Source organism: Triturus cristatus, chromosome 1_2 (genome assembly GCF_964204655.1).
Source record: "Triturus cristatus chromosome 1_2, aTriCri1.1, whole genome shotgun sequence".
Classification (NCBI taxonomy): Eukaryota; Metazoa; Chordata; class Amphibia; order Caudata; family Salamandridae; genus Triturus; species Triturus cristatus.
This window is the reverse complement of record NC_140580.1, coordinates 831,044,002-831,070,296: the sequence shown is the minus strand read 5'-3', so window position 1 is coordinate 831,070,296 and position 26,295 is coordinate 831,044,002. Positions and strand designations below refer to the sequence as shown.

Genomic DNA, 26,295 nt, shown 5'->3' with positions numbered 1-26,295 from the left:
TTCTATGGAGACCAGAGAAGACTTGCTGCTTGCGTCGACTGAAGAAGTGTCCGGTGGAATCCGAAGGTGGATTCACGATGCTGAAGACCTGAAAATTGAAGGGACAGTGTTCAAAGTCACTTGCCAGTGACCGGTGGCCAGCAAGATGGATGACCACAGATGTCGCGTCGATTCAGGTCATCGATGGTGTTTTGTCTCTTCGCTCACGAGGTCCAGGAGGGATCGACAATGACCAGCAGCTGGATTTGGAGTGTCCCACGACGTCTGCAGCTGATGGCGGTGTCGGAAACCGGATTGGAGCCAACAAGCCTTCGCAACTGCAAGTCTTGTGTAGACTGAAGAAAGTCGATGGTGCAGACCAGCAAGGTCTGAGGGACTCACCCAGCGAGGGTGAGTGAGGGAAGACCTGGAGAAACCAGGGGAGCCCTTTGAGTCGTTAAGAAAGTCTACGGGGGAACCGCTAGCCAACGGGCAAGTGATCGCGAAGATGCCTCCTCAGGAAATGCTTCACAGGAGCCCACGGTCACTCGGGACGGGGTAGGCTGCTGGTTTTTGCTGCAAGACCTGCTGGAGGCTTGGGCCACAAATCGTCCAAAGCACAAGTTCGTAGAACGTTGTTAAGGGATTGCACTCGACAATAGTACACGGTCCCCGGGTATTGCTGTTCCTCGTCACTCGTGGGGTCCACTCGCCACAGCTTTGCTGGGGACTCACAATGGCCGTCGAGAAGTATGGAAATCCACTTCCGGGGCAGCAGGGACTGCGAACTCCGGCGGGAGCGGGAAAGTTTGCAACCGTTGATTAAGGTTTTTGGTCACTCCTTGACTCCAAGGGAGATTCTTCTGTCTTCCAAAGGTAGTGGAACGTCGAAGGGCCAGGATTCTTCTTTGTAGAGCGTCGTCCAGGGTTATCTGAATTGCATTGGCAATGCTTGCTATCTTATAGTGAAGATAGGGGATGGACTAGCTCTATGACCACTCCTCTAGGAGGGTCAGGGGAGGGGGTGATTACACCCACCTCCCTTTGTCCAGTTTCGCACCAGAGCAGGGACAGGTAGCCCCTGAACCGGTTTGAGCTGGCATATGCACAGAGGAGCCTACTGCTCCCCCAGTGCAGGACTTCAAAGCACTCTAGAAGCGCACCCACCCAGCTCCAATACACTAACTCCTGTCTGGAAGGTGGTGACATCTCCCTGTGACAGGATGCCTTTTGTTGGGCCTCCTCCACTGCGAGTTTCAGTCAGCAGCAGGAGGGCAGCCCAGTGTCTGTGCTGGTGGCATCCATTTTGTGATGCCAGGGCTCTATAGGATTTCTGTTGTTTAGTACAGTGGGTACAGGTCATCCCCTCTAGAAGGGTGGGATCATACTCCCACACCAGTTACTGGTGTGGGGGTATGATTCCAAGTTGTTTGACACCAAACACGACATGTTTTGATGCAGTCATTCCAAAGTTAGCATTTACCGGGAGGTTATAATGCACTTAAGAGTATATGGTTTAACCGCATCCACAAACAGCTATAGAGAATAGACTCTGGTAGCTGCAGTGGGGTCCTGCTCATGCAGGGACACCCCCTCACATAGTAAACCAAGCACCCTGCCCTCAGGATTGATAGGGTCTGCCATAGGTGTGGCTGATAGGTTTATATGTTTGATTATGGTGAGATATAGAAACCTATACCTCAGTGAGGAGTGCTAACACTACCTCACACAGGCTGCAGTAGCAGGCCTGTGGTGTCAGATTGAGAATGCTTCCCAGGGGTGGCATAATACATGCTGCAGCCCCTGGTAGGCCTGTGAAGTACCAATGCCCTAGGTACCTAAGGTACCATATACTAGGGGCTCACAAGGTACCACATTATCCAATCACTAGTGCATCTAATATGCACACCAATCTTTTAAGGGAGTAAGCAGATAGGCTGGGGTCCTGGATAGCAGGATCCCAGCCAGACTAGTCAAAAACCATTCAAACACCAGGAAAAAAGTGGGGGCAACCATATAGTCAGTTGCCACCTTCCTACAGGATGACTGGAAGCCAGTGGTGCATCGGAGTCCTCAGAGACAGCACAGGAGCTAGAGACTGGTGCCTCCATTTGCTGAGCAGAAGGGGTGTCAGTACTCACTAGGATTCTCAGCAGACAGCTGGCCAGCGGAGGTTCTACATTGCGATGTCTGCTTTGCAGTAAGCGTTTTCTGGCAAAAAAGCAGCCTCAACTTCAGCGCCTGGAGCATGCAGGTACTTCACATCAGACTCCTCTCACTCACCAAATTGGTTGAGGGTATCCTCCTCCTTATGCCTGTGCGCCATGGAGGCTGAGGCGATTCGATGAGTGCACTGGTTTCGAAGGGTCTTATTGTTTCGGAATGCGAGACACGCCGAACAGGAATCTTCACGATGATCAGGAGACAAGCCAAGGTTGCAATCCTCAAACATAGGTTCTCAGGTAGTTGGGGAGGCAAGTGGGGCAGAATCAAAATAGAGTACTTTCCAATACAAGGACATTCTCGACTCAAACACGGAAGTTGCAAGAATGGTGACCGACATGAAGCGAGAGATACACAATGAGGGAGACCGAAGAAGAGCACGAGTGTTTCGAGGTACCAACGAGGAACAGATCCAAAACCTCGGCAAGTACACTACGTGGCATCGAACCTGAGCTCACTTCGACACGTCTGACCCAGACAGTGGTGAAAAACACAATCTTACAATGGAGTCAATGTACAAGCGCAATACCACTAATAAGTAGGGTCCTTAGGTCCTGTGACTTGAAAAAGCTTACTTCTAAGAAAAACAAGTTGTACACCTCAGAGTCCAATACTAGATGACAGAAGTATGCACAGCATGTGCATCACCAGCCACACATGCCACAAACATTTATTTTTATATTCCTCAACATTCATCCTCTAGATAAAACTTGATTTTGAAATATCTACATCGAGAATCAACATGGTAACCAAGCTGATGCTTGAGATTCTCTGCATGTTCACTTCATCTTGTTGTCTAATAGACACACCTGTATTTCTTTGAGTGTTTGCACTGAGGTGAAATGACATTTGTCTTGTATTACTTGTCCAACCTACTCCCATACCACAAGAGAATTTATTCTCATCATTCACCCGTTTAAACTGTCACAATGACATTTTATGAGCTTATCCGAAGTCTATCTATAAGTGCAAACAGATAGCTTTAGCAAATAAATGGAAAAAGTGGTCATCTCTTTTCATCTATCAAAATTAATGTATCAAATGCTTTTGTTGCACATACAGATGGGCTAAAGAATCTAAGGGAACACAGTGATTTGGTTTCAAGGTACATCATCCCAATCTCGTAGAAGAATAAACCACCATTTCTATATCATCAAAGTTATTTCAGAAATGCCATCGTCTGCTAGCTCATAGGAGAATGACCAGCCAGCTAAACATAAGTTATACAGAGGCAGTAAATAAAAAATAAAAATGGGCTGACACTTAAATCTTGATTGTACTATTTACAGCCAGATTTATATTGAACAGCACAATAATTTATGATTATCAGAATCCTAAATCACCTTGTTCTAAACAGTTTGTAAACATGTGGGCAACTTTAAAAAAAACTCTTAACTAGTGGGTGTGGTCGATGGACTGCCAAAATGGCTGCCTAAGCATATAACTCCTATCAGCACCACAAGATCGGAAGGACATCTACAATATAAGGAGGCAACCACATCCTAAAGCCATTGTTTGTACTTCTTCTTGATGGTGCGCTGACAGTCTGATGCCTGGAGTTTTTTGGGTGCACTGGAAGGTGGTGGCTTAAACTTTGCTACTACCCCCAAGGCCTATGTTTAGGATTTGATCAGGTGCACATCTGCCCTCAATGCTGCACTTACTTGCTGGTGCCGCAGATAATGATACATGAGCGAGGAAATGCAGTGCTGGCCTGGCAGCGAGTGGCCTGTAAAGGTATGGACACCATTTTGCATGACGCTTGTGAGGCCAAATGATGCTGGTCCACTACGGACTGCTGATGGGAGTCTGGCCGGCGCCCTGGCCAACTGGTTGCAGCCCTAGTCTGCAGGGAGGCAGTCAGAGGATTTGAAGCATTGATTACAGCAGAACACTTGTACATCTCAACCTGATGTGCTGGTGGCCAAGGCCTGTAAAATCCTTGTGAGTAGACTCATTTGAGATGTTTTATGAACTCTGTATGATATGATCCCTGTATTGATCACAATGATCGTTGTGCAATCTCTGCGGAGTGAGATCATATCGGAAGGCTTTTTGTATCTTGAGAGGGGATACTAGCCAGGTTGTGGTACTTGGAATTAGCCGATACCTTTACACAGTGTGGCTATATAGGAAAAAAGTGGCAGCATTGTTCTACATGTATATGCACTTTTGCTATATTTGACTAATTCACATATATGCGACATCCGAAGGCCCTATCGTTGACATGGTTTGAAAATAGTTTTCCTTTACCTTTTTAAACGGAATTTTAATTCTTTGACAACAATTTAGGTTCAATCGCTACTCCCTTTGGGAGACCTTCAAGGTGTATGAAGGAGGGATGGTAATAGCTAAACATACAAGAGTACTGAAAAACATCATATAAACAAGACACAACTAGCTGCACTGGAAAAAGTACACACAGGTGCCCCCATTTGGACACATTAGGGAAGATTAATTGCAGTAAGCACATGGAGAATGGGTGGAGAGTGAGTTAAAATACATTGCCAAATATGTGTTTAAGGGTATCTCTCACCACCCCGACTATCGCTGTTCTTCACACTCAGCAAAGTGTGGAAGTCTCCACCCAGGAGACATTTTCAAGGTATTTTTTCTCCTATTATTTATGTTGGATAAATGAAAGAGTGCACGTGTAGCCATCTCTTCTTATTTTAATGGTATTGCCCTTGCTTAGGTTGATGACGAACTGAGGGAACCCTTGACGGCCTCGCACAGTGCTACTGAAATTGTCAAGGTGATCGAAAGCTTACCCGCTGAGAAAGCCCCAGAGTCAGATTGGCTTAATGTTGAATTTTATAAATATTAAAAATATCTACTGGCTCCCCATCTTTTAAATGTCTACAATGACACACCTGAGCCCAAGGAATTAGCCTGTCCTCCAGAGAAGAAAAGAAAAATGTTACTTTCCCTATAAGCATCTGTTCACAGCATGTAGTGCTTTAGATACACATGCTGTGCATACTCCTGACATCTAGTGTTGGGCTCGGATACGTGCAAGTTGTTTTGCTTCTAAGAAGTCTTTTGAGTCACAAGGTATAGTGACTCCACCTATTGCTCGTAAAGCGCGTCGGCTTCATTGTTAGATTGTTATTTTGGCACAGCGGGTGAGGATGCATATGGAGCACAGAGATGCAGAAGAGGATGACCATGTGAAAGAACATAAAGGTGAAAGAAAAGGTTTCTGCAACATCTAAATGGCTTCCGGGGAGGAGGGTGGGTGTATGTGAATCTACAGAACAGATTTCTTAAGGTGGGAGTAACATTTTCGTTTGTGGCATGTGCAGCTGTAGATACAAATGCTGTGCATAGACTGTAAAGCAGCCTTCCCTAAAGCGATTGTGAACCCGAGGATGTTGCAGAAGATTGGAACAGTGTATGTAATAGGACAGCCTGACCAACACTAGTTTGATGGCGAGCCAAGACATACAAAGGAAATAAATGAGGGAACCCACACACAAAGAGGACAGGGCACGACTTAATGTATTCACAAAATTCAGCTTAGGGCCACAACATAAATCGCATACTACACTGCAAAGTTTACCAAACACACACTTCATTCAAAAGAAATGTTTACACCATCGATGAGTACCAACAGAATTGTGAAAAATTAATATGATTTTAATTCTTTTATAAAAAGATTTGTTGTATAAAACTTCTTGCACGCTTTTAATTTATATCCAAGGACAGTAATTTGTTTAAAAACACATATACATCATGACAAATAATAATGGTCAACAATCTAAAAACTAAAAATATATGACAACAAAACAATGAAAATGAAACAATGACATAAGAGAGAACAATTAAGGCACAAATTGCTGTATTAAAACTCAGCACATCTGCTATTTGAATCAACAGGGATCCATGATCATATCTATCTCATATAGAGTCTCCCTGTGCACTCTAGATTCTGCTGAACTGGAAGTCTCCTGGTGGTCCATGAACAAAGAGGTTGCACACCTGATGGAGATCTGTCCTCAGGTATTTGGCTCGGTACTTTGGGCAGTACCATAAGTTCTGAGTCCTTTCCATTACGGATGGACCATTGTCGGCCGCAGAGTAGCCGATGGAGCGAAGCCTTATGCGAGCGTCACAAGGTCTCTGTCACAAAGTCAAGGGAAAGGTGCCCAACACTTTAAACTGAAGAGTGGATGTGAAGATTATAAGCACCGACTAGACTGGTGGATCCAAACAGGCCCAGCAATAACACCACGTGGGTCGGCCCGGAGCTCGGTAGGACAAATCTAAACCCGACAGAGGAGAAAAACAATCTAAGAATGGATGACATGAGCATTGCCAGCAATAGGTGGAGTCCTTATACCTAGTGACTCAAAAGACTTCTTCGAAGAAAACCAAATTGCACATGTGAAAGCACAACACTAGATGACAGCACAGCTACACATGCCACAAACAGTTACCTACCTTCTGTAATGGACTTTCTGGCAGATACTCTATCTAAAAGCAGATTCCTCAAATTGTGAATATCCACAGGTGCCAGACTGATATGGACACTTTCATAGGAACGCCCTTGTGCATCGATAGGTGATGTTGTACAGCTCCATGTAGGGTCCATACCTCCTTGGAAATGGCGTTGAGATCCCTACATAGTCACCACCTCCATGCCCTGATGTCAATACCTTTTGGATCTCTGTCTGTGCTGTAGGACCCAGGGCCATTAGAAATCAGATTGTAGCAGTGTGCAGATCTCTATACGGATTCTTATTAAAATATATAAAATAAATACATTTCCCAAAATGCGGACAAGCATGGGTCGGAGAGGAATCTGTGGATAGACAGAGTATACACCAGAAAAAATGTTACTGAAGCTAAGTCACTTTTTTCCGATGGCTACTTCTAACTGCATATTCCTCACCTTGGGAATAGGTGTAAAAACAGTAGCTCCTCTGGTGGTGAGTCTGTGAAATGACTCAGCCCAGGTTATCCTGCAGGACAGAATGGGTGAAATGCAACTCAAGCTGGAAATAGCTTGTCCAGGTAGTAGTGTAGAACGGCAGATGTCCAAAACTGGCCCAGTGTGCACAAGCACAGTGGTAGTAGATTATGCTTTGGTGGAAATTGTTTCTTGTTGTGCTCATAACAGATCTTGATACATAAGGAAATCCACTGTAGATAGTCTTCTTTTGTACAGTTTTTTGCCGCCAGAAAAGTCCAAAAAGAGTTGATAATGCACCCAATGTAGAAAGAACAGAGCTCTCTTGGGATCAAGGTGATGAAGTCTTCGAATAGATAAGCGGCAAGGAAGAAAGTTGGAAGGGTGATAGACTGCCCTATGTAGAAGGGTGTGACTGCCTTTGGAAGAAATTATGTTTTTATCCTGAATATCAGTTTGTCCAGAAAGAAGGTGTAAAATAGTTGAATAGACAGCATTTATAACTGACTCAAATGATGAGCTGATGTGATCGCTATGAGGAAAGCGGTCTTTAATGTGAGAATGCAGAGAAAACAGCAGTGCACTGGTTCAAACAGGCACAAGGTAAACAAGAACATGCGAGGAAACTAGGTGTATATGGTGTGGTTGTGCGACCTCACCCTGTAATACACTTACCAACCCCTTTAGGTCCCTTAGGTTTCATCTGTCAAACCCTCAGCTTAACCCTGAATAGATGTGGCACTGAGCAGTAAGGCTTACGCAAAGGAACTAGTGTAGAGCATTTAAACAGCACCAAAACTATTGAAGAAATCAACACTACACCCAAGATCTCTGAAACCAATTTATAAAAATAGACTGTTTTATAAGAATTGAGACACTAGAAAGAAAAATACCCACTGGAGGGTTCTGGAATGTATAGATTTTACAAGCAATAATAATTCAAAGCAATTTCACTTAACCGCAAACAAGCCTTGGCAAAAACAACAAATTGGACACAAGAAACTAATTCAAAGAAAACATAGGTAAATGTCACTGCGGCTGCTTTGGAGTACTTGTGGTGACGGAGTCCAGCAGGGAGCTAGACAGGGGGACCAGCAAGGTTCTCAAGAACAGTTACCTTCACTATAGAAGCAGTCTTTCAGCAGTTCTAGGCACTTTATCTGCATTGCAACTGACTCCTTTGGAGTGGTCCACATGCACGGAATGAAGGATGCTGAAGAAGCTAAAAGGATGCTGTGAATGCGATGTGGGTGGTGATGGTCTTCTTGCAGAGATTCCTAAGTTCACGAAGATGGTGAAGGAGTCCTGGTTGCTGGGACGACATTCCACAAAGTCCTATACGGTCTGGCTGAAGTCTAGTCACCTTATGTCACAGCCACCGGCAAATCCTTCCTGGGTCAATAACTCGCCTTATGAGTGTCCCAGCAACTCTTCAACAGCATTTCCGGATTCAGCTAACTCAGATGGAACTCTGTGCATCGGGTCTTGGTCCTTTGTGCTGCATGGGGGCAGTGGTAGCAGCTTAAAGACTTTGGGCTACCAACTTGTCCCAGACGGCTTTTTCAACTGCTTTTTTAATATATGGTTTGGTCTCCCCCTGGAGACCACTGTATTTTGTTCTTACTTACCTGTTACAATTAAAGTGCTATTGTGTAGTTGTTTTTATATCTCCAGGTAGGAGATATACTAATGTGTTAGTGAGTGTTGTCTAATACAGTGAATTATTTTTATATATACACTGTGTGGTTCTTTTTCATTTAACCTACAATATATGATTAGATCTGGTAAAACAAGCTGCTTAACACTCCTTCAAGATAAGCCTGAAAGCTACTCTCTACAGCTACCACTTAAAGGTACCACTTAAGGTTGTCTAAGACCATCAAATTCACCATAAGGGTCGTCTGGATTAGTTCATGAAGCTTCACTTAGATAAGTGTGCACCATATACTAAGCCAGCCTCCTACAGCAACAAAGTGGCAGCTTTGTAAAAGCTGCACACTGCAACAAACTACATTAATTTGGACTTGAGATATAAGTCGGGCTTAATGTAACAAGATGCTTGATAACTTGGAGCGCCATTGGTCACATCGTTCAGGAGTTAGCACAGCTCAGGGGTCAGCATCTGATCCTGAACTCACCAACTGGGAGACAAATCCTTTCCACAGTAAAAACTGTGTTCTTGCGTGTTTATTTTCAGGACATGTAAACTACATGCCCTGTCTGTGTCATATGTTGCACCGTGCCAAAGGAGTCGATAGGTCTGCCAGAGGGGTGACTTACATAGATGTACAGGTGAAGCAGTGGCTTTGCTATTGCTCAGAATGGCAAAGTCGGGCTAGCAGTATATGACTGCTCTGCCAGCCTGCAATGACAGACAGGGGGACTAGTTTTACTTGGCAGACCTCCAGGATGGCATGAGTGTGGAACCATGCGGAAGGACCATCTGGGGGATGTCCAACAAGGCCTGGTTGTAGCAGGTGAGGAGACAGTTGTCAGTGAGTAACTTCAAGGACATTCTGCCTGCACAAAAAGTCCTCTTGCCCCAGGCTTACAAGCGTTTTGACTCCCGGTCGGCAGGGGTTGTAGGGAAGGCTCTGCTGTTTGGGTCAAGGAACAGGAGGCCTGGATAACTATCTGGTGAAGGGTGTGCAGAAAGAAGAGGCCAGGTCGCCAGGTACGGAGCGATAAAGGCGGGTACTGCAGAAGCAGAGGAATGCTTCTCCCATGCCGCCATAACAGGTTCTAGTTAAGCATCATTGAAGTGAAGAAGGGGTTCCGAAGAGGTTTTTGAGTGCAGGAGAACATCTATGAAGGTGTTGGTCTCTGTTGTTGGAAATTGCAAGTCCAACAACTCTGCAGCTTTCAGCATGACCCTGTGCAAAGACATGACCTGTAACGTTAGTGGTCCAGTGAAGACATCCATAGCCAGCTCTGGTGAGGTATCTAGCCCACTGGGCTGAAGACATGCCCTGAAAGTCAAGGGGTTCCTGATCTAGTTCACCACCAATGTAATCTTTCACAGGGTCAGAATGTGTCCCAAACAATTCACAGAGGTGTTCTAGGCTCAGGGTGTACCACTGCAGTGATTACCTATTTTTTAAATCTTCTAAGATTCATATCTTCGGTTCCGCATCTAGATTTTTGCAGTTTTGGCGTTGATCTAATGATACAAATATAAGCGAAATTTTATAAATCAGAGTGTGAGTTTTATTGTGTGGTGTTTCTCAATTATTGACTGTTTTTGTGGTGTTAAATGATTTACACGTTTTTCTCTTAAGTCAGTTAAGCCTGACTGTTCTGTGCCAAGCTACCCTATTTTGAGCACATGTTTAATTTAATGAGACCTAACTGGAGCATAGTATATTGTGGCATTACTTGATGAAGTCTTCCATCAACTAATAACCCAGGTTCCTACAGGTGTGAATGGTTAGGAAGACCATATCCCTTGATGCTGGTCTATACCAGTGAGCAATACGCCTATTAACCATTGGGAAAGAAGATGATTTTGCTCAGGGATACTTGAAAGTATCCCTTAGAGCCTCGCTGAATGGGAGCAATGGTTTCTAAGTGGACAGTGCCACAGGTAAGAAATCTGTGAGGATATGAGCTCTATGCTCCACTGCGGGTAGTGGTAGATAAAGACCTAGGCTGCTTTTCTGAAGACCGACTGAAAGTCGACATCTCTGGGGAGGGGTGGAGGGGGGTGTTCCATACCTGGAGCTCTCTCACTGTTAAAGTCTGGAGACATATTAAATCCACTGGACATTTCGAGGGCAAGCACATCTGAATGTGAACCAGAATCATTGTCACACCCTGAGAATAAAGATCCGAATCAGCACCCTATTGTGATAAAGGGTGCATTGTTCTTCCTCCAGAAGTCAGAGTGCCTCTCTACTGGAGTGATGGATTTAGACTCGCAACAAGGGTACAGGTGAGGGTTGTGGCACCCCCATCGATACCAATGGCAGCGCTGTCACGAATGCAGAGAGAGGTGGTGTAAGCAGAGTCAGGACAAGGTGTGGCTCAGAGTTAGGCACCAGTGTTAGACTGGGAGTAGTGGCATGTCCGACCAGAGCCAGTGTTTCCTCTGATGCCAGTCTCGAAGATGGCGGTTGTGGTAGGGCCTGAAAAGTTTGGGATGGCACTGGATAGAATCCATATGGCACAAAGGAATGAAGCCATAGAAACATGTGACCAGTCCTAATGGTGTTCAAGGGCACTCCAGTGGCACGTCCACCCTCCTAAAGACATCCATAATGGACTGCATGATGGGAGACGGACCCGTCCTCGACATGGGGTACTTCGGGAAAGCGGACAGCAAGGCCAGTTGAGGAGGGGGTGAGGTGGTTGTGTCAGCTTGAGGGTCTCGGGTAACACTGTTGGGGAAACCTCCCCTAACTACAGAGGGAACCTGGACTTACCTGGTGATTTTCACCTATGAGAAGAAGATGAGTGCTTTTTCTTCTTTTTGTGACTCCTCTTTTCCTTTGAAGATCTGGTGACTCGGAAGAGAGTGGACCTGGCCCTTGACCATGGCCTCGTCCTGCAGCACCCCCTGATGACCCTCTTCAAAGCGAGCTATGAAAACGTGGCCCTAAGCTCCATGATGGCTTTCGGGTGCATTTGCTTGCAGAGTTCAAATGACAAGGTGTTGTGTCCCAAGCTGAGGCACCAGAGACAGTTGTGTCGATCTGTGATGGATATTTGGCTGTCGCACAGACTACAGGGCTTGGAACCAGACTTCTTCGTAGGGCACATGTCTCTGTCTTGGACCAACTGGAAAAGCTTAGTGTGAGAATTTTTCTCCAGAGAGTAAGAGATTGAAGCTCTGAACGAGCCGAAATGCATGGAAAAAAACAGAACTGATGTCAAGGCAGTGGTCCTGTGTGGAACAAGCCGTCATCAGGACGCTCTGCCAGATGTCGTACTGGAGCCTGTGCCCTTTACCTGTCACATCCCATGCTGTATCTACATTGAACGCTGCCAAGAATTCTCATTCCATGCAGGAACATATGATTAGGATGATGCAGAAATATGGGAGCCTTTCACAAATGTTAGAGGAATAGTGGTTTGCTAAAGTAAAGAGCTTGAGGAGTCAGAATAACACGTTTACGATTTAGGGACTACATTTCCCAAGAAACCCGTTGAGTATTTCCTGATAATTTCTAACGCTTTGTCATTGGTAAAAGGCATGGGTGGGGCTATGATACAAGCTTTCGAATACCAGCCGATGCAGATTATGCTCATTCCAGCAGGAGACTTGGTGGGAAGACTGTCGTGCTGCCCAACGGTTCGGTGAGGGTGCTAAGGCACTGTTTGGATTCTATACTTTGTGAACAGTATTCGTTTACAGAAAAGTTACAAAGATCGGCTGATCTTGTAATTGTCCTTCCTGTTTGTTTTACAGCAGCACCTGGCTGTGTGACTGCCTCGGCGTCTCGACGGAGACATGAAGTATTTTTTCTCAGAGTTGCTTGTGGTCATTGTTTAAAAGGAATTGGGAAGTTCGTTTTGGATGTTTTCAGAGTAAAGTTCTAATACTGACTCATAAGCATTTGGGGTCTGATATATAGTTACATGGTATTGGAAAAACTGAATCAGCACAAATACTGCCAGGAATGAGTGAATACAGAGTATAAGGAACTCTGGTATTAAAGTGGTTACTTCTTTTGTATGAATTTGCGCTGAAATCAACTTGGTAAACACTTCCAGGAAATAACTCTAAACAATGATTATACTTCAATTTTGCATACATTTGTAACAATGTTAATACGTGAAAGCCAAGAGGATGCAATGAAACTTTTACTGCATTAAGTAATCCTTTGTTATCTTCCGTTGCCATTAACAGGGGGTGTATCAAAAAGAGAGGTGGTTATTCCCTTCCCCTATGAAGTTGGGAAAATACAAGTGCATGGTGGGTATTCCTTCAAGAACAAGAAAGATGAATTTAAAAACAGTAGAGGAGGGCTTTAAACAAGGTAACTCTAACTGTTGCTTGACCATACTGTTCTTATCCCTTTGATTGTCTTACAGTGCAAATTTATCTGTCATGGTTGGGACAGCTGTCTACGTTCTACTACATTTAAGGAATCCTTAGAGGATAGTTATATCTATTTGTTACAGGTATTTGGCTTAGGATAATAAAATTCTGTTTATAGTGTTATCAAAAATATAGTAGTTCTAATAGTATGCTTATTTTCTTCGTTTGGATCTCCTTCCCTGCTGTTCCCTCCCTTTCCTTCCCTTGCTTGATCATATCAAAATGTTGTGCTAATTTAGCAGCAGAATTGAGACGATCAAGAGGTGGACCAGATTGTTCATCAAATCAATCCTGAAAATTCAATCTTACCTATGATCTGGGGACTACGCGAGATTTTGTACAAATGTATAGCTAATGTATAAGCAACTCCTTGCTGATGAACTAAGTGCCCTCATATGTGAGCCTTTTAGTATATATTTTAGCAGGCCTTCATTGTGTAGTATACTGTTTTATGGTAAAACATTTGGGATAAATCATGTTTTAAGTATTTGTAAAGTGCAATTTTTTATGGTTAAATATGCCAAATAAAAATATTCAAATGAAAAAAAAACCAATCCTGAGATATTCAAGGGCTGACACTACCGGAACTAGAAAGCTATTGCAGAACTTTCAGGACCAGTCTGGCACTTGGGACATTTTTAAAGGTGAAGAACCTGCAGGTAGAAGTACTCATCAGAATGGAATATTTCTAATTTGATAGATCTTTTTTTACTCATGATTACAAAAAAACAACATATTTGAAAAAAATTCAACACATTAGAAGTTCTGATTTGAGCTTAGGCGATCTGACTGCATATTTGCCTGGTGCCCTCTGCATAACATTCATATGAGTGAAACAATATTTATCAGTGGTTAAACATACCATGCTGACAAAGAATATCTTCATTGAAATTCATCTCTTCCTCCCTCTTTTCTTCATGGTTTTCCTCTGTAGGTGAGAATGTAGAGAAAAGAGGTAAGAAATATACATAATGTACATAAAACAAAGGAATCATATAGCATTTGAACATTTTGCATAGAGCAAATAATACTTCACACCCGATATAGGCCGGTAAGACAGATCAGTGGGTTAGATACTTGTTGCAGAGATCTATGCGGGATTCACCCTGCATACCCTTGAGACACACCAGCAGGTAAGAGGAGCGCTTTTAATCCTTTTAATTCAGCCTCAACCCAGGTCTGACTGTTTGCAAAATATACCATAGTGTAATAGGTGTTACTTTCTGCATTTCAAGTACCATTCATAGTCCATTTAAACATTGCCCTATTTAGTTCTGCACTCTCTTGTCCGTCAAAGAAAGATAATTTGGTTTGTTGAAGTTTGTTAGAGCCCCTTCATTTCCATATTTGCAGCGTCTAATTTTTCTGTCCTACACTCTGTGCTCTTTCTAGCATTTCCCTTTTCACTCACCCCTGTGATCTCACCTCCCTATCAGTCCACCACTACCACTTACTGGTTCTGTACCTCTTTCTTTGCTCTGCTGTTTCTCTTGCAGCCTTAATTTTCTATCTTCCACTCTAGCTCCTTCCCCCCTTTTTCTCTCCACTCCCTGTGTGATCTCACAACCTACTCCCTTTCCAACCACTTACTGGCTCTGATTTGTCCACTTGGCAGCATTTGTTTTTTCTGTCCTAGTCTTTCTACCACCTTGCTTTCTCTCCTCACAGATCCTGCTGACTATCTGAGTCTGGCCAATTAATTGTGTACTCCTTTGACTACTATAACAAGCATTGGCATAGCCAATAGGTCTCGCTTTTGGGACCTTATAAGTACTTAGTTATGCAGCACAATATCCTTGGTGCAACAACATCAACTGTTGCATGGCTAAACACTTATAAGGTCCCAAAGGCGAGACCTATTGGCTATGCCAATGCTTGTTTTAAAAAATAATTCAAATACGGGTCGGTCTGCGAACTACCGACTTTTCAGAAATGTTGTGGGACGTTTTAAACGGACGAGTTTGGTATTTTCTGCCGGTGCGAAATGGCCAACAGCTGCCCGTTCGTGGGAGAGCAGCCCCTTCCAGAGGCAGGGGAGTGTGGCACGGACTGTGCCAGTCACACACAGAGGGCACAGGGTGCCCTCCGAGACAGGTGGCTGCTTCTATTGAGCACCCGCCGCCGAGGGGGCACGTGCAGCTCCCAGGTCTGAACTCAGTCAGAGCCAATGATGTAATGAGTGCCGCTAAAAATAATGTATACTTAAGGGCGATGGGTCAATTCATTGTGTCTGGCTCCTACATCGAATCCATCGTGTTATCTCCCTGAAGCGCCTACATGCGCTGAAGTTCTGCATTGTGCGCTATGAAGGGTGGTATCCATTTATATAATCACACTGCGTTAGGGAGTTGTACGAGGGTGAAGATGAGACGACGCCTGTGAGTTCAACAAACTTTTTCTGGATAGAATCACCTGAGTGTCGAAGTTTGAGATGTTTTACTGAGGTACTCGCAGGATGAGGGAGATGGGGGTGCAAAGAACACCCCTACTTCGGTAACAGTGGGGTGGACGTACACTCTAAACTATGTGTGCGGCTGCCCTTCTATCGCGAGAACAATACTCTGATCACTCGCTCGTGGGTTCACAAACTAATGTGTCCATTGCACTTCTGTTGTTCTCAACACAATATGGTTCATGTTACCCTGACAATAATTGTAAAGCAGCAAAACATGGGTGGATGTTGTCGGCAGGGAATCGAGCAAACCCAACTTCCAATCCCAGCTTTCCCTGTTTACAAAAATGTGTCTTCCTGGGCAAATAGCTTTCATGTACGGGCTTCTTCTGCAGCAATTGAGGGTGTTTAGAAACAAAGCTGGGTTGGCTGTTGAGCGATAAGTGTAACTAAAACCAATAGCTCAGCGCATAGAAGCACAGTTACTTCAAACAAGCAAGGTATGTAGGCGCTGGAATGTCCAGTGGGGATTAAATAGTCCAAGCAAAATAATAGTTTCTGTTGATTTTGTAGTGAATTTATGAGCTTTTGTATAGCGCATGAACACTATTAATTCACTCCCACGGGGTACATTTTATCTGCTGTCTTTTTAAATTACGCACTGAATATGGAAGCACTGTATTTACACACATTGCAGTATTATTGAAGAATTTGGTTAATTTCATTAAAAGTTTGTGTTTGTTAAAGCGCCACTTGCCAGTGGGGCTGCTTCCGGCACAATTTACGGAGAGTACACCACATAGAGAAGGTGGGCATGGTGCAGAAGGAAAGTAAACAAATAAAAAACATTATAGCACGAATACCGCTGCACCGTAAAGGAAAGTAAACAAACCTACAACAAGCAAAACAGCAAAGGAAAACAAACACGGCCGCTAAAGTGAAAGCGACCGCGCTGTGTTTAATTATCCATGACGAGGGACGAATGCAGCTGCCACACCGCGCGCCACTGCTCTCTCCCAAGACCCAAACGCCGTGGGAGTAAACGTTTAGAGAAAAGGCAGGACATGCACCCGACTTTGGCCAATTGCGTGCTTTCATTACTGACAGCCACACGGAAAGGCCAATGGAATGTGTGGGAGTTACCAGACCCACACTGAGAAGTATAGGGGAAAGTTTGGAGTGCGTACAAGAAGCCTCCCATAGAGCAGCGCATGCGCGCTGTGCTAGGCTCGCCCTATAAAGGGCTCCTAAGGTATTTACTCAGTCATAACAGAAGGAAAGGATACCAGATTTAGATCACCTTTTGTGACACATTTTGCTCCTGTTAAGTATAAAAGTTTGTAAATTGTGTGCAATTCTGCCTACTTGCAGTTTACAAATCGTTACTGCTGCAAGACTTAGTTTTCCCGTCTGCATCCTCTCTTCTCTCCATTTCCTACATTTTCCTAATTTTCCGCAACACCTTCAAATTATTATAAGTTGCACACCTCCATATGGTGTAATCAACTCGGTAGTCACACTACATTAACTGTTAAACCTTCTCCATGCACTGCTTATACAGTTTTATATTATTGCACCTATACCATGTAAAATAATTGTATTTACAAGAACATTTATGAAATAGCAAATCAAAACTTTTGTGAGAACATAGTAGAGTGGCGTCTTATAGTTAATGTAGTGTTGCTGCAGGGTTGAATACACTGTGTATGGAGGTGCATGAGTTATAATAATTTGAAGGTGTTGTGTAAGTTATAAATGAATGGTACAAGTATAAGCCTATAATTGAACATTTCTCTGTACTGTTGATTGTAGCTAAAGAATAAATAAAGTTATATTAATATAAAAGTGGTGCATAAATTATATATTTAGGGTATAACTACAGCTTAAGGATTTTTAAATGTCTGTGTATTTTGAGTTTGGTATCTACAGAAGGAATATGCTACTTACCAGTATGCATCTGTTCTTGGCATGTAGAGCTGCAGATCTACACACTTTTGCATAGATCGCCATCTGGTGTTGGGCCCGGATGTTTGCAGTTTGTTTTTCCTCTTGGAAAGTCTTTGGAAGTCACAAGGTCGGTGACTCCTCCCTTGGTTCGTATTGCGCATGGGCTTCGGCTCCATCCTCAGATTGTTTTTCGCCAGCAGGGAAAGATGGAGCGTAGTAATAATAGTGAAGAAACCCATGTGTGTTGTATCTAAATAAGATAGACTCGAACAGATACAGGTAGCCGGGGAGGCGGGTGGGCGTGTGTAGATCTGCAGCTCTACATGCCAAGAACAGATGCATACTGGTAAGTAGCATATTCCGTTTGAGGCATATGAGCTGCAGATTACACACTTTTGCATAGACTATATAGCAGTTCCCAACCTTAGCGGCGACCACCGGTATCTGTTGCAGTGGTTTGAAAAAGTGTTTTTAGTACAGCCTGGCCCACACTAGCTTGTTGCTTGGTTTGTACATCTACACAGTAATGTTTGGTGAAAGTGTGCGGTGTTGACCATGTAGCTGCTTTGCAGATATCATCTAATGGTATGTTCCCTAAAAAAGCCATAGAAGCCCCTATCTTTCGTGTACAGTGGGCTTTAGGGGGAACAGATAGCGTGTGTTTTGCTTTGTGGTAGCAAATCTGTATGCATTTTACAATCCACCTAGCTATCCCTGATTTAGAGATGGGGTTGCCTTTATGTGATGGAGAGAAAGAGACAAACAGTTGTTTTGTCTTTCTGAAAGGTTGTGTTCTCTGGATATAGTAAAGTAAGGCCCTTTTAACATCCAGTGTGTGTAGAGTCCTTTCTGCAACAGTTTAAGGGTTGCGAGAAAAAAAACGGTAATTCTACCGATTGGTTTAGATGAAAGGGGGAAATGACTTTGGGTAGGAATTTTGGGTTAGTACGGAGGACAACCTTGTTCGGGTGCATTTGGAGAAAAGGTTCTTGTATAGTAAGTGCTTGTATCTCACTGACCCTTCTAAGGGAAGTGATGGCTACAAGGAAAGCTGTTTTCCATGTGAGAAATTGCAGTTCGCATTTATGCAAGGGTTCGAAAGACGGTCCCATTAGCCTTGTGAGAACTATATTTAAGTTCCACACAGGTGAGGGTGGTACTCTGGGGGGAATTATTCGTTTGAGGCCTTCCATGAAGGCTTTAATGGCAGGCACTCTGAAAAGTGATAGGTGCTGTCTGTTTTGTAGGCAAGCGGCAATTGCTGCGCGGTGTAGCTGAATGGATGTATATGCTAGGTTACACCTTTGTAGATGGAGTAAGTAGCATATGATGTGCTGTATAGATACGTCTAGAGGGTTGATTGTGTTGTTATGGCAATTATCAACAAATCTTTTCCACTTTGCAGCGTAGCAGGCTCTAGTGGTAGGGCGTCTAGCTTCTTTGATGACGTTCATACAGTCAGGGGGAAGGTTAAGGTATCCGAATTCTAGGATCTCAGGAGCCAGATCGCAAGGTTGAGCTGAGCTGGGTCCGGGTGTCTGATCTTTCCATGGTTCTGGGTTAGGAGGCATGGTGAGAGGTGTAACTTTTGGTGTGGCACTACCGAGAGTTCCAGTAGGGTGGTGTACCACGGTTGTCTGGCCCATGTTGGAGCTACTAGAATCAGTGTGAGGGAGTGCTGTTGTAGCTTTCGCACCACTAATGGAATTAGTGGGAGAGGTGGAAAGGCGTACGCAAATTTGTCTGACCAGTTCATCCATATCGCATTGCCTTTGGACAATGGGTGTGGGTATCTGGCGGCGAAGCTTGGGCATTTTTTGGCAAAGAGGTCTATGTGTGGATGCCCCCACATCTGAAAGAACGGGTGAAGAACCTGCGGGTGAAGTTCCCACTCGTGGATCTGCTGCGTCTGTCTGCTGAGCAGATCTGCCATGGTGTTTTGGACTCCTGGGACATGTTGGGCTAGGAGAAAGATTTTGTGTGGAATTGCCCATCTCCATATGCTCTGTGCTAGTTGAGAGAGCTGTGGAGAGTGTGTGCCGCCTTGTTTTTGAATGTAGTACATGGCCGTCATGTTGTCTGTGCGAATAAGGACGGCCTTGCCTAAAACCTGTGTCTGAAAGGATTTTAGGGCTAGAAAGATTGCCAGTAACTCCAGATGGTTGATGTGGAGTAACTTTTGTTGCGGCGTCCATGTGCCCTGCACTGTGAGGTGTAGTAGATGAGCTCCCCAGCCGGAGAGCGATGCGTCCGTTGTTAGGATTATTTGTGGAACCGGGTCCAGGAACGGTCGACCTCTGGAAAGATTTGTGGTGTTCCACCACTGCAGAGAGCGATGGGTGCGACCGTCTACCAACACCAGATCTGTCAGTTGCCCCTGGGCCTGGTTCCATTGGCGCGCTAAGCACTCTTGGAGTGGACGCAGCTGGAGTCTTGCATGAGGCACTATGAAAATGCAAGAGGCCATCATCCCTATTAGTTGCATAAACACTCTTGCTGGAGTAGAGTGTTGAGGTATGAATCTTTGACGCAAAGCCTGAATGCTTGCAATCCTGGCAGGATTGGGGTAGGCTATGGCTTTTGAGGTGTCTATGGTGGCACCGAGGTATTGCTTTGTGTGGGATGGTATTAGCTGGGACTTTTGGTGGTTCACCGTGAAGCCTAGCTGGTGAAGTAGTTGGATTGTAGTGGCGGTGTGATGTACACATTGGTTGTAGGACGCGGCTTTTATTAGCCAGTCGTCCAAATATGGGAAGACGTGAATGTGCTGTCTTCTTAGGTGTGCCGCCACTACTGCTAAGCACTTGGTGAATACCCTTGGTGCTGTTGTGACCCCGAATGGGAGCACCTTGAACTGGTAGTGTTGCCCGTCCACTACAAATCTGAGGTACTTTCTGTGAGCATGGTGTACCAGAATGTGAAAGTATGCGTCTTTCAAGTCCAGTGTGGTGAGAAAGTCGTTCTGGGAGAGAAGCGGAAGTACCTGCTGAAGTGTTACCACGTGAAAATGGTCCGAATATATGTATGTGTTTAGAGGCCAGAGATCTAAGATAGGTCGTAGAGTCTCGTCTCTTTTTGGTACCAGAAAATATAGGGAGTAGACTCCTAAATTTTGTTGACTGGCGGGGACTTGTTCTATCGCCTGTTTTTGTAGGAGGGAGATCATCTCCTGTTTTAGTAACGTGGAATGTTCTTGTGACATTGGGCGTTGCCTGGGTGGAATGTTTGGGGGGGGTAGATGTCAATTCTAGGCAGTACCCTGAACGAATAATTTGGGTCACCCATCTGTCTGAGGTGATGGTCTCCCAGACGTGAAGGAAATTTTGTAGCCTGCCCCCGACCGGAGTGGGATGGTCTGGAAGGAGCAGGGGGAAGTCATTGGGTAGGCGGTGTGGCAGAGCGGGCGGTATTTGTTTTGCCTCTGCCTTTATTGGTATTGCCTCTATATCCGCCTCTTTGATAACCCCTTGTGAAGGTGGATTGAGCAGGGGATTTGTAGGACGTGGACGCGCTATCTGAGGAGTAGCCTCTGGCCGTGCCCCGAAAGGAAGAGCGGCGAAAGGAGCGCCTAGGAGGGTGTGACTGCAAGGCTCCCATAGATTTCGCCGTGTCTGTGTCCTTCTTCATCTTCTCGAGGGCCTCATCCACCTTTGGACCGAATAGATGTTCTTGATCAAATGGATGATTTAATATGGAGGCCTGTACCTCCGGTTTAAACCCTGAAACTCTCAGCCAAGCATGGCGACGGAGGAGGACGCTAGTGTTAATGGCCCTGGAGGCTGTGTCTGCTGCGTCTAAGGCACAGCGTATAGAGGTGTTAGTTATGGTCTTACCCTCTTGAATTAATTCATTGGCCCTATTTTTGTATTTTTCTGGGAGATGGTGCAGGATGGTTTCTAGTTCATCATAATGCGCTCTGTCGTATCTGGCCAATAGCGCTTGAGTGTTGGCGATACGCCATATATTGGCTGCCTGTGACGCAGTGCGCTTTCCTGACGCGTCCAGTAGCTTTGACTCTTTGTCAGGTGGTGGTGCTTCGCCTGACGCTTGGGAGTTTGACCTTTTCCGTGCAGTGGAGACCACTAAGGAATCTAGTGGCGCTGGCCCTTTGATATAGGCAGGGTCTGTGGGGGCAGCTTTATACTTTTTTTCTATGCGTGGGTTAATGACCCTAGCCCTGACTGGGTCTTTAAAAACCTCTGGCGCATGTTTTATTACCCCCTTGAGCATAGGTAATATGGAAGTAGACCTATGTGCGGTATCAAAGGTGTCGAGGAGGAAATCTTCCTCTACCAGGTCAGTGTGTAGCTCTACCCCGTGATAATGTGCCGCCCTCTGAAGTAGGTGGTGAAAACCTAATGAGTCCTCTGGTGGAGATGGCTTGGATGGATAAAGGTCATCTTGTGGGACATCTGGAATGTCTGGATTATTATAATTGTCCCATGGGTCTGGGGATCCTGTAGGGGTGGGGTCTTGTGGCACATCCCCTGGATCGTAGTATGGATCCCCCTGATCATCATGGTCTGGAGACGGGGTCGGAGAGCGATGAGGCGGGGGTGGAAAAGGCGAAGGGGGCGAAGGTGGAGAGGGTGGAGGAGGTGGAGGAGGTGGGGAAGGCACTCTGAAAGGGGAGGTAGCACAGTCTTTCCTCTTTGGAGGTGGAGGCGGAGCCGGTTTGTCCAAATGTCTCTTTTTAGAAGAAAGTGCCAAATGTCCAGTTTTTGGATCCTTGGTAAGTGTCTTTTGCAAGGGATCCGGTGTAAACAGTTCCTGAGACAAGGTTTGTTCCGTCGGCGCCGAAGGTTTCGGGGCCGATGACTTTTTAGGCTTGTCCGTGCCGTGCTTTTTTGGAACCTCCGGTTTTTTGGTCGGCGCCGAGGTAGGCTTCGGCGCGGAACTGTCGGTGCCGAGGGCCTTATGGTGTTTGGTCGGTACCGAAAGGCTGGGTTTCGACACCGAGGGCTTTGGTGCGGAGCTCGGTGTCGAGGTGGAGGCTGGTTTCTTTTTCGGTGCCGAAGTGTGTTTATCGGCACCGCTGGCAGGCCTTGCTCGAGCCCGAGCCGCCGGAAGGCTTATTAGGCTTCTTCACCGGGCCCGAAGGTGGAGTGTTCGAAGCAGTGTCTTTGGTCTTGCCTAGGCCCGGAGGCGAAGGCGTGACCGAAGCCTTTTTCGGTGTCGGTGTGGTAGGGGGTATAGTACTCACGACCCTCTGGTGATGTCCTCCACATCCGAGTCGTCGGCTTCGGAAGCACTGACGAGGTCCTCTTCGGTGTGCTGCTGTCCCGGTGCTTCGACGTCGTCCCCGAAGATGTCGACTGGAACGGAGGTCGAAGAGTGCGCCATGTTTCGTCTGGCCCTTCGATCTCGAATAGTCTTTTTCGATCTGAAAGACTTGCAGGCGGGACAGTCTCGAGCCTCGTGTTCAGGGGAGAGGCAGAGGTTGCACACCTCATGAAGATCAGTGTGGGGGAATTTGGACCCACATCAAGGGCATTTCTTGAATGGAGTTCTTTCCATCAGCCGGGACCGGAGCTTGGATAGGCCTGAAGGCCGCCATCGACGACTGGAATCGAAGATGTGTCGAAGAGAAGGTGATTGAGGAGATCAGGATCTGAACAATACCACGAAGAGCGAGGATTCCGCTTCGATCGTCGAACTGGAACCGGAGCGCGAAGTATTACATCCGGGCCCGATGGCGAAAAAAAAACAATCTGAGGATGGAGCCGAAGCCCATGCGCAATACGAACCAAGGAAGGAGTCACCGACCTCGTGACTTCCAAAGACTTTCCAAGAGGAAACACAAACTGCAAACATCCGGGCCCAACACCAGATGGCGATCTATGCAAAAGTGTGTAATCTTTAGCTCATATGCCTCGAACATAAATACATATATTTTATATATTTACCTTGTGTGGTTCTCCTTTCATTTAGTTATTCAAGAGGTTATAATCTGGTAAATCAAGCTGCTTTACACTCCTTCAAGACTTAGCCTGAAGGCTGCTCTCCATAGCTACCACTAGGATAGCTTTCAATAAAGGTTGTCTTAAACCTATTCATCAATAAGGGTTGTTTGGACTTGTACAAGGTGCCCACCATATACCAGGCCAACTTCTCACAGTTGGCCCCTGCAGTGCTGAACTCTACCCCACAAGCTTTGCTCCCACACTTGAGTGGCCTGCTCATAAGCAGTCCCTGACCGAAGGCCGCCTTAGCCCCATTGGCTAACAATGGGCCCCTGCACTCAGCACCGCCCCCCCCCCCCCCGTGCCACTGGTGGTGCAATTGGAGGACCTATCTAGACCTAGGGGGACCTTGGTGCTAACCCACAAAACTCCCACTCGTAAATCTATTACTTAGCTGTAAAACAGATAACCATTTTTCTCCCATAGGCATCAAAGTTATGAGTTTTTCTTTCCCCAAAAACGGTGTGTTGAACTATTGTTTTGTATGGAAGAAAATTAACTGTACCTTAAATCTTGAAAACTCTTACTTACCTTGTAGTGCGTGATCACCGGAGTGGTATCAAGGCATACCACCCGAGTAGTCGATGTAATCCAAAAGTAATCCAAAGGTAATTACTGTGTCATTTAAACTTGTTTTTGAACCAATACCAACCTGGAATGATTGTAAATCAATTCCCAATTGCACTTTTTGTAATCTTCTAGGATTAAAAGTATATTTTACCTACAGGTACCACGATTTGCTTGGTTCTAGAAAATAAAACAGAAGTATTTTTTTTATACTTACCTAATTGGCCTGGATTCAGTCTCTGAGTGTGTGCCATCAGCCTCGAGTTAGTGAATACAATAAATGTTTAACACACCCTCTAGATAAGCGTAACTACTTCCCCACATTACCACAAAGAGAGCTGTTAGTTCTTACCTAATTTAGCCTCTGCTATACCTCTGAGGACTCCCTGGACTCTGTGCACAGTAAACCTTACTTTAGTATAGTATGTACAGAGTCAGCTTCCAACAGCGATGAAAAACGTTGCCAAGCCAGCGCCACCTTGAAAACTCCAACGCAAAATACTGCTGACATTGCACGTTCTCTTCGGAGGCGAACAAATCTAAACTAGGCTCTCCGCACCACTGAAAGAGACCTTGTGCCACGATGGAGACAGCATTCATGATCGAACAGTCACTGACGGCTGAGTTTGTCCGCTCTGGCATTCAGAGAACCAGACAGGTGGTGAAACACAGGGGATATGCAATGCCCTGATGTTTCAACCGTGTCCAGAGGCAGAGAGTTTTCTGACAAAGGGTTCAAGACCCCACCTGCCATGTTTCTTGCAGTACCACATGGCGGTGATGTTATCTGTGTGAACACCTGCACTATGTTGAGAGATGGAAGGAATGCCTTCAGTGCTAGTCTGATCACCGGGAGCCCCAAAAGGAGACCGGACGCCTCTGATCTCCGCCTCTCCCAGGTGGCTACTCCATCCCTGGAGTGACGCATCTGTCACCACTGTCCGATCTGGTTGGGGAAGGGAGAGGGATCTGCCTCTGACACAATCTTGGTTCATCAACCACCATTGCAGTTGCTGGGGAGTTCCCTCCGAGATCTGGGGGTAGTGGAAAAGATTGCTCTGATGCTGCGCCTACTGGAACTTCAGGTTTTACTGCACAGCCCACATATGCCATCTGGCATGAACCACTAGGAGGCCCAGCAGACTCTGAGACATTCTCACCGAAATCCAGGAAAGGGGCTAAAACATCGGTATCATAGCCCGAATATCCCACATTCAATGTTTGGGGGGAATAGGCCAAAACTGCACTGTGTCCCGTATCACTCTGATGAAAGGGAGCGTCTGAGAGGGAGTCAGGTATGACTTTGGCATGTTGATAGTGAACCCCAGTGAGTGGAGGAGGCCTGCTGTAGTCTGAAGGTGGGAGACAACAGACTGGGGCGAGCCCACCTTCAACAGCCAGTTGTCGAGATAGGGTAAGACTGGTACCCCTGATCTGAGCAGATGAGCTGCGATCATCGCCATAACTTTCGTGAACACCCGAAGGGCACTGGTAAGGCCAAAGTGGAGCACTGTAAATGCTCGGGCCTACACTAAACCTCAGACAGCACCTGACAGGAAAGGAATATGAAAATAGGCGTACTGCAATTCCAACGCTACCATCCAGTCTCCTGGGTCCAGGGCAGACAAGACCTGAGACGACGTGAGCATTTTGACTTTTCCCTTTATCAGGAACAGATTGAAAGGTCGCAGATCTAGAATAGGATGAAGGCCTTTGTCCTTTTTGGGAACAAGAAAGTAGCGGGAATAGCAAACACAGCCTACCTCTGAAACAGGAATTCTCAGTATAACTCCCTTTGCCAAAAAAATCAGTGACCTCCTCGCCGAGAAGGGACAGCTGATTCTCCATCAGCCAGTCGTGAGATGGTGGCAGGGGGGAGGGGTAGTCTTGAACGGGAGGGAGGAAGCCCTTCGGACAATCTGCAAAACCCACATGCCCGATGCTTTGGATTGCCAGTGGGAAATGTGATGGCGAAACCTGCTGCCAACTGGGTGCCCATGGTGGTAAAGGAGTAAACTAGGAGAGCATGGAGGTTATTGGAGTCGGGGTGGTGGACTGACTGCATCCTCGTCCATGCAGAGGCTGGGGAGCATGCACGGCATGGTGGCGGGCGGGAATTGGTGCGGCAGGTAGCCCCTTCAGTAGCCACAAAAGGTAGATTGGGGAGACGTGTGGCCGTAGCCAGAGAGTCCTTGAAGCGCTCGAGCACCGAATACTCTTTTTCTCCAAAGAGACCGGTGCCATCAAAGGGCATGTCCATAAGGGAAGCTTG

The 26,295-nt window shown here is 45.7% G+C and overlaps 1 protein-coding gene across 2 annotated transcripts in view; it reads right to left on the bottom strand.

The window, feature by feature from the left end:
• The window catches only part of USP48 (ubiquitin specific peptidase 48), a 782,973-nt gene that overhangs the window by 337,868 nt on the left and 418,810 nt on the right, over positions 1 to 26,295 (bottom strand). For both annotated transcript variants that reach the window (XM_085608904.1, XM_085608905.1), the window contains exon 15: positions 14,017 to 14,082. In XM_085608904.1, the coding sequence (XP_085465030.1) occupies positions 14,017 to 14,082 (66 nt within the window). The remainder of the gene's footprint in view (positions 1 to 14,016; positions 14,083 to 26,295) is intronic.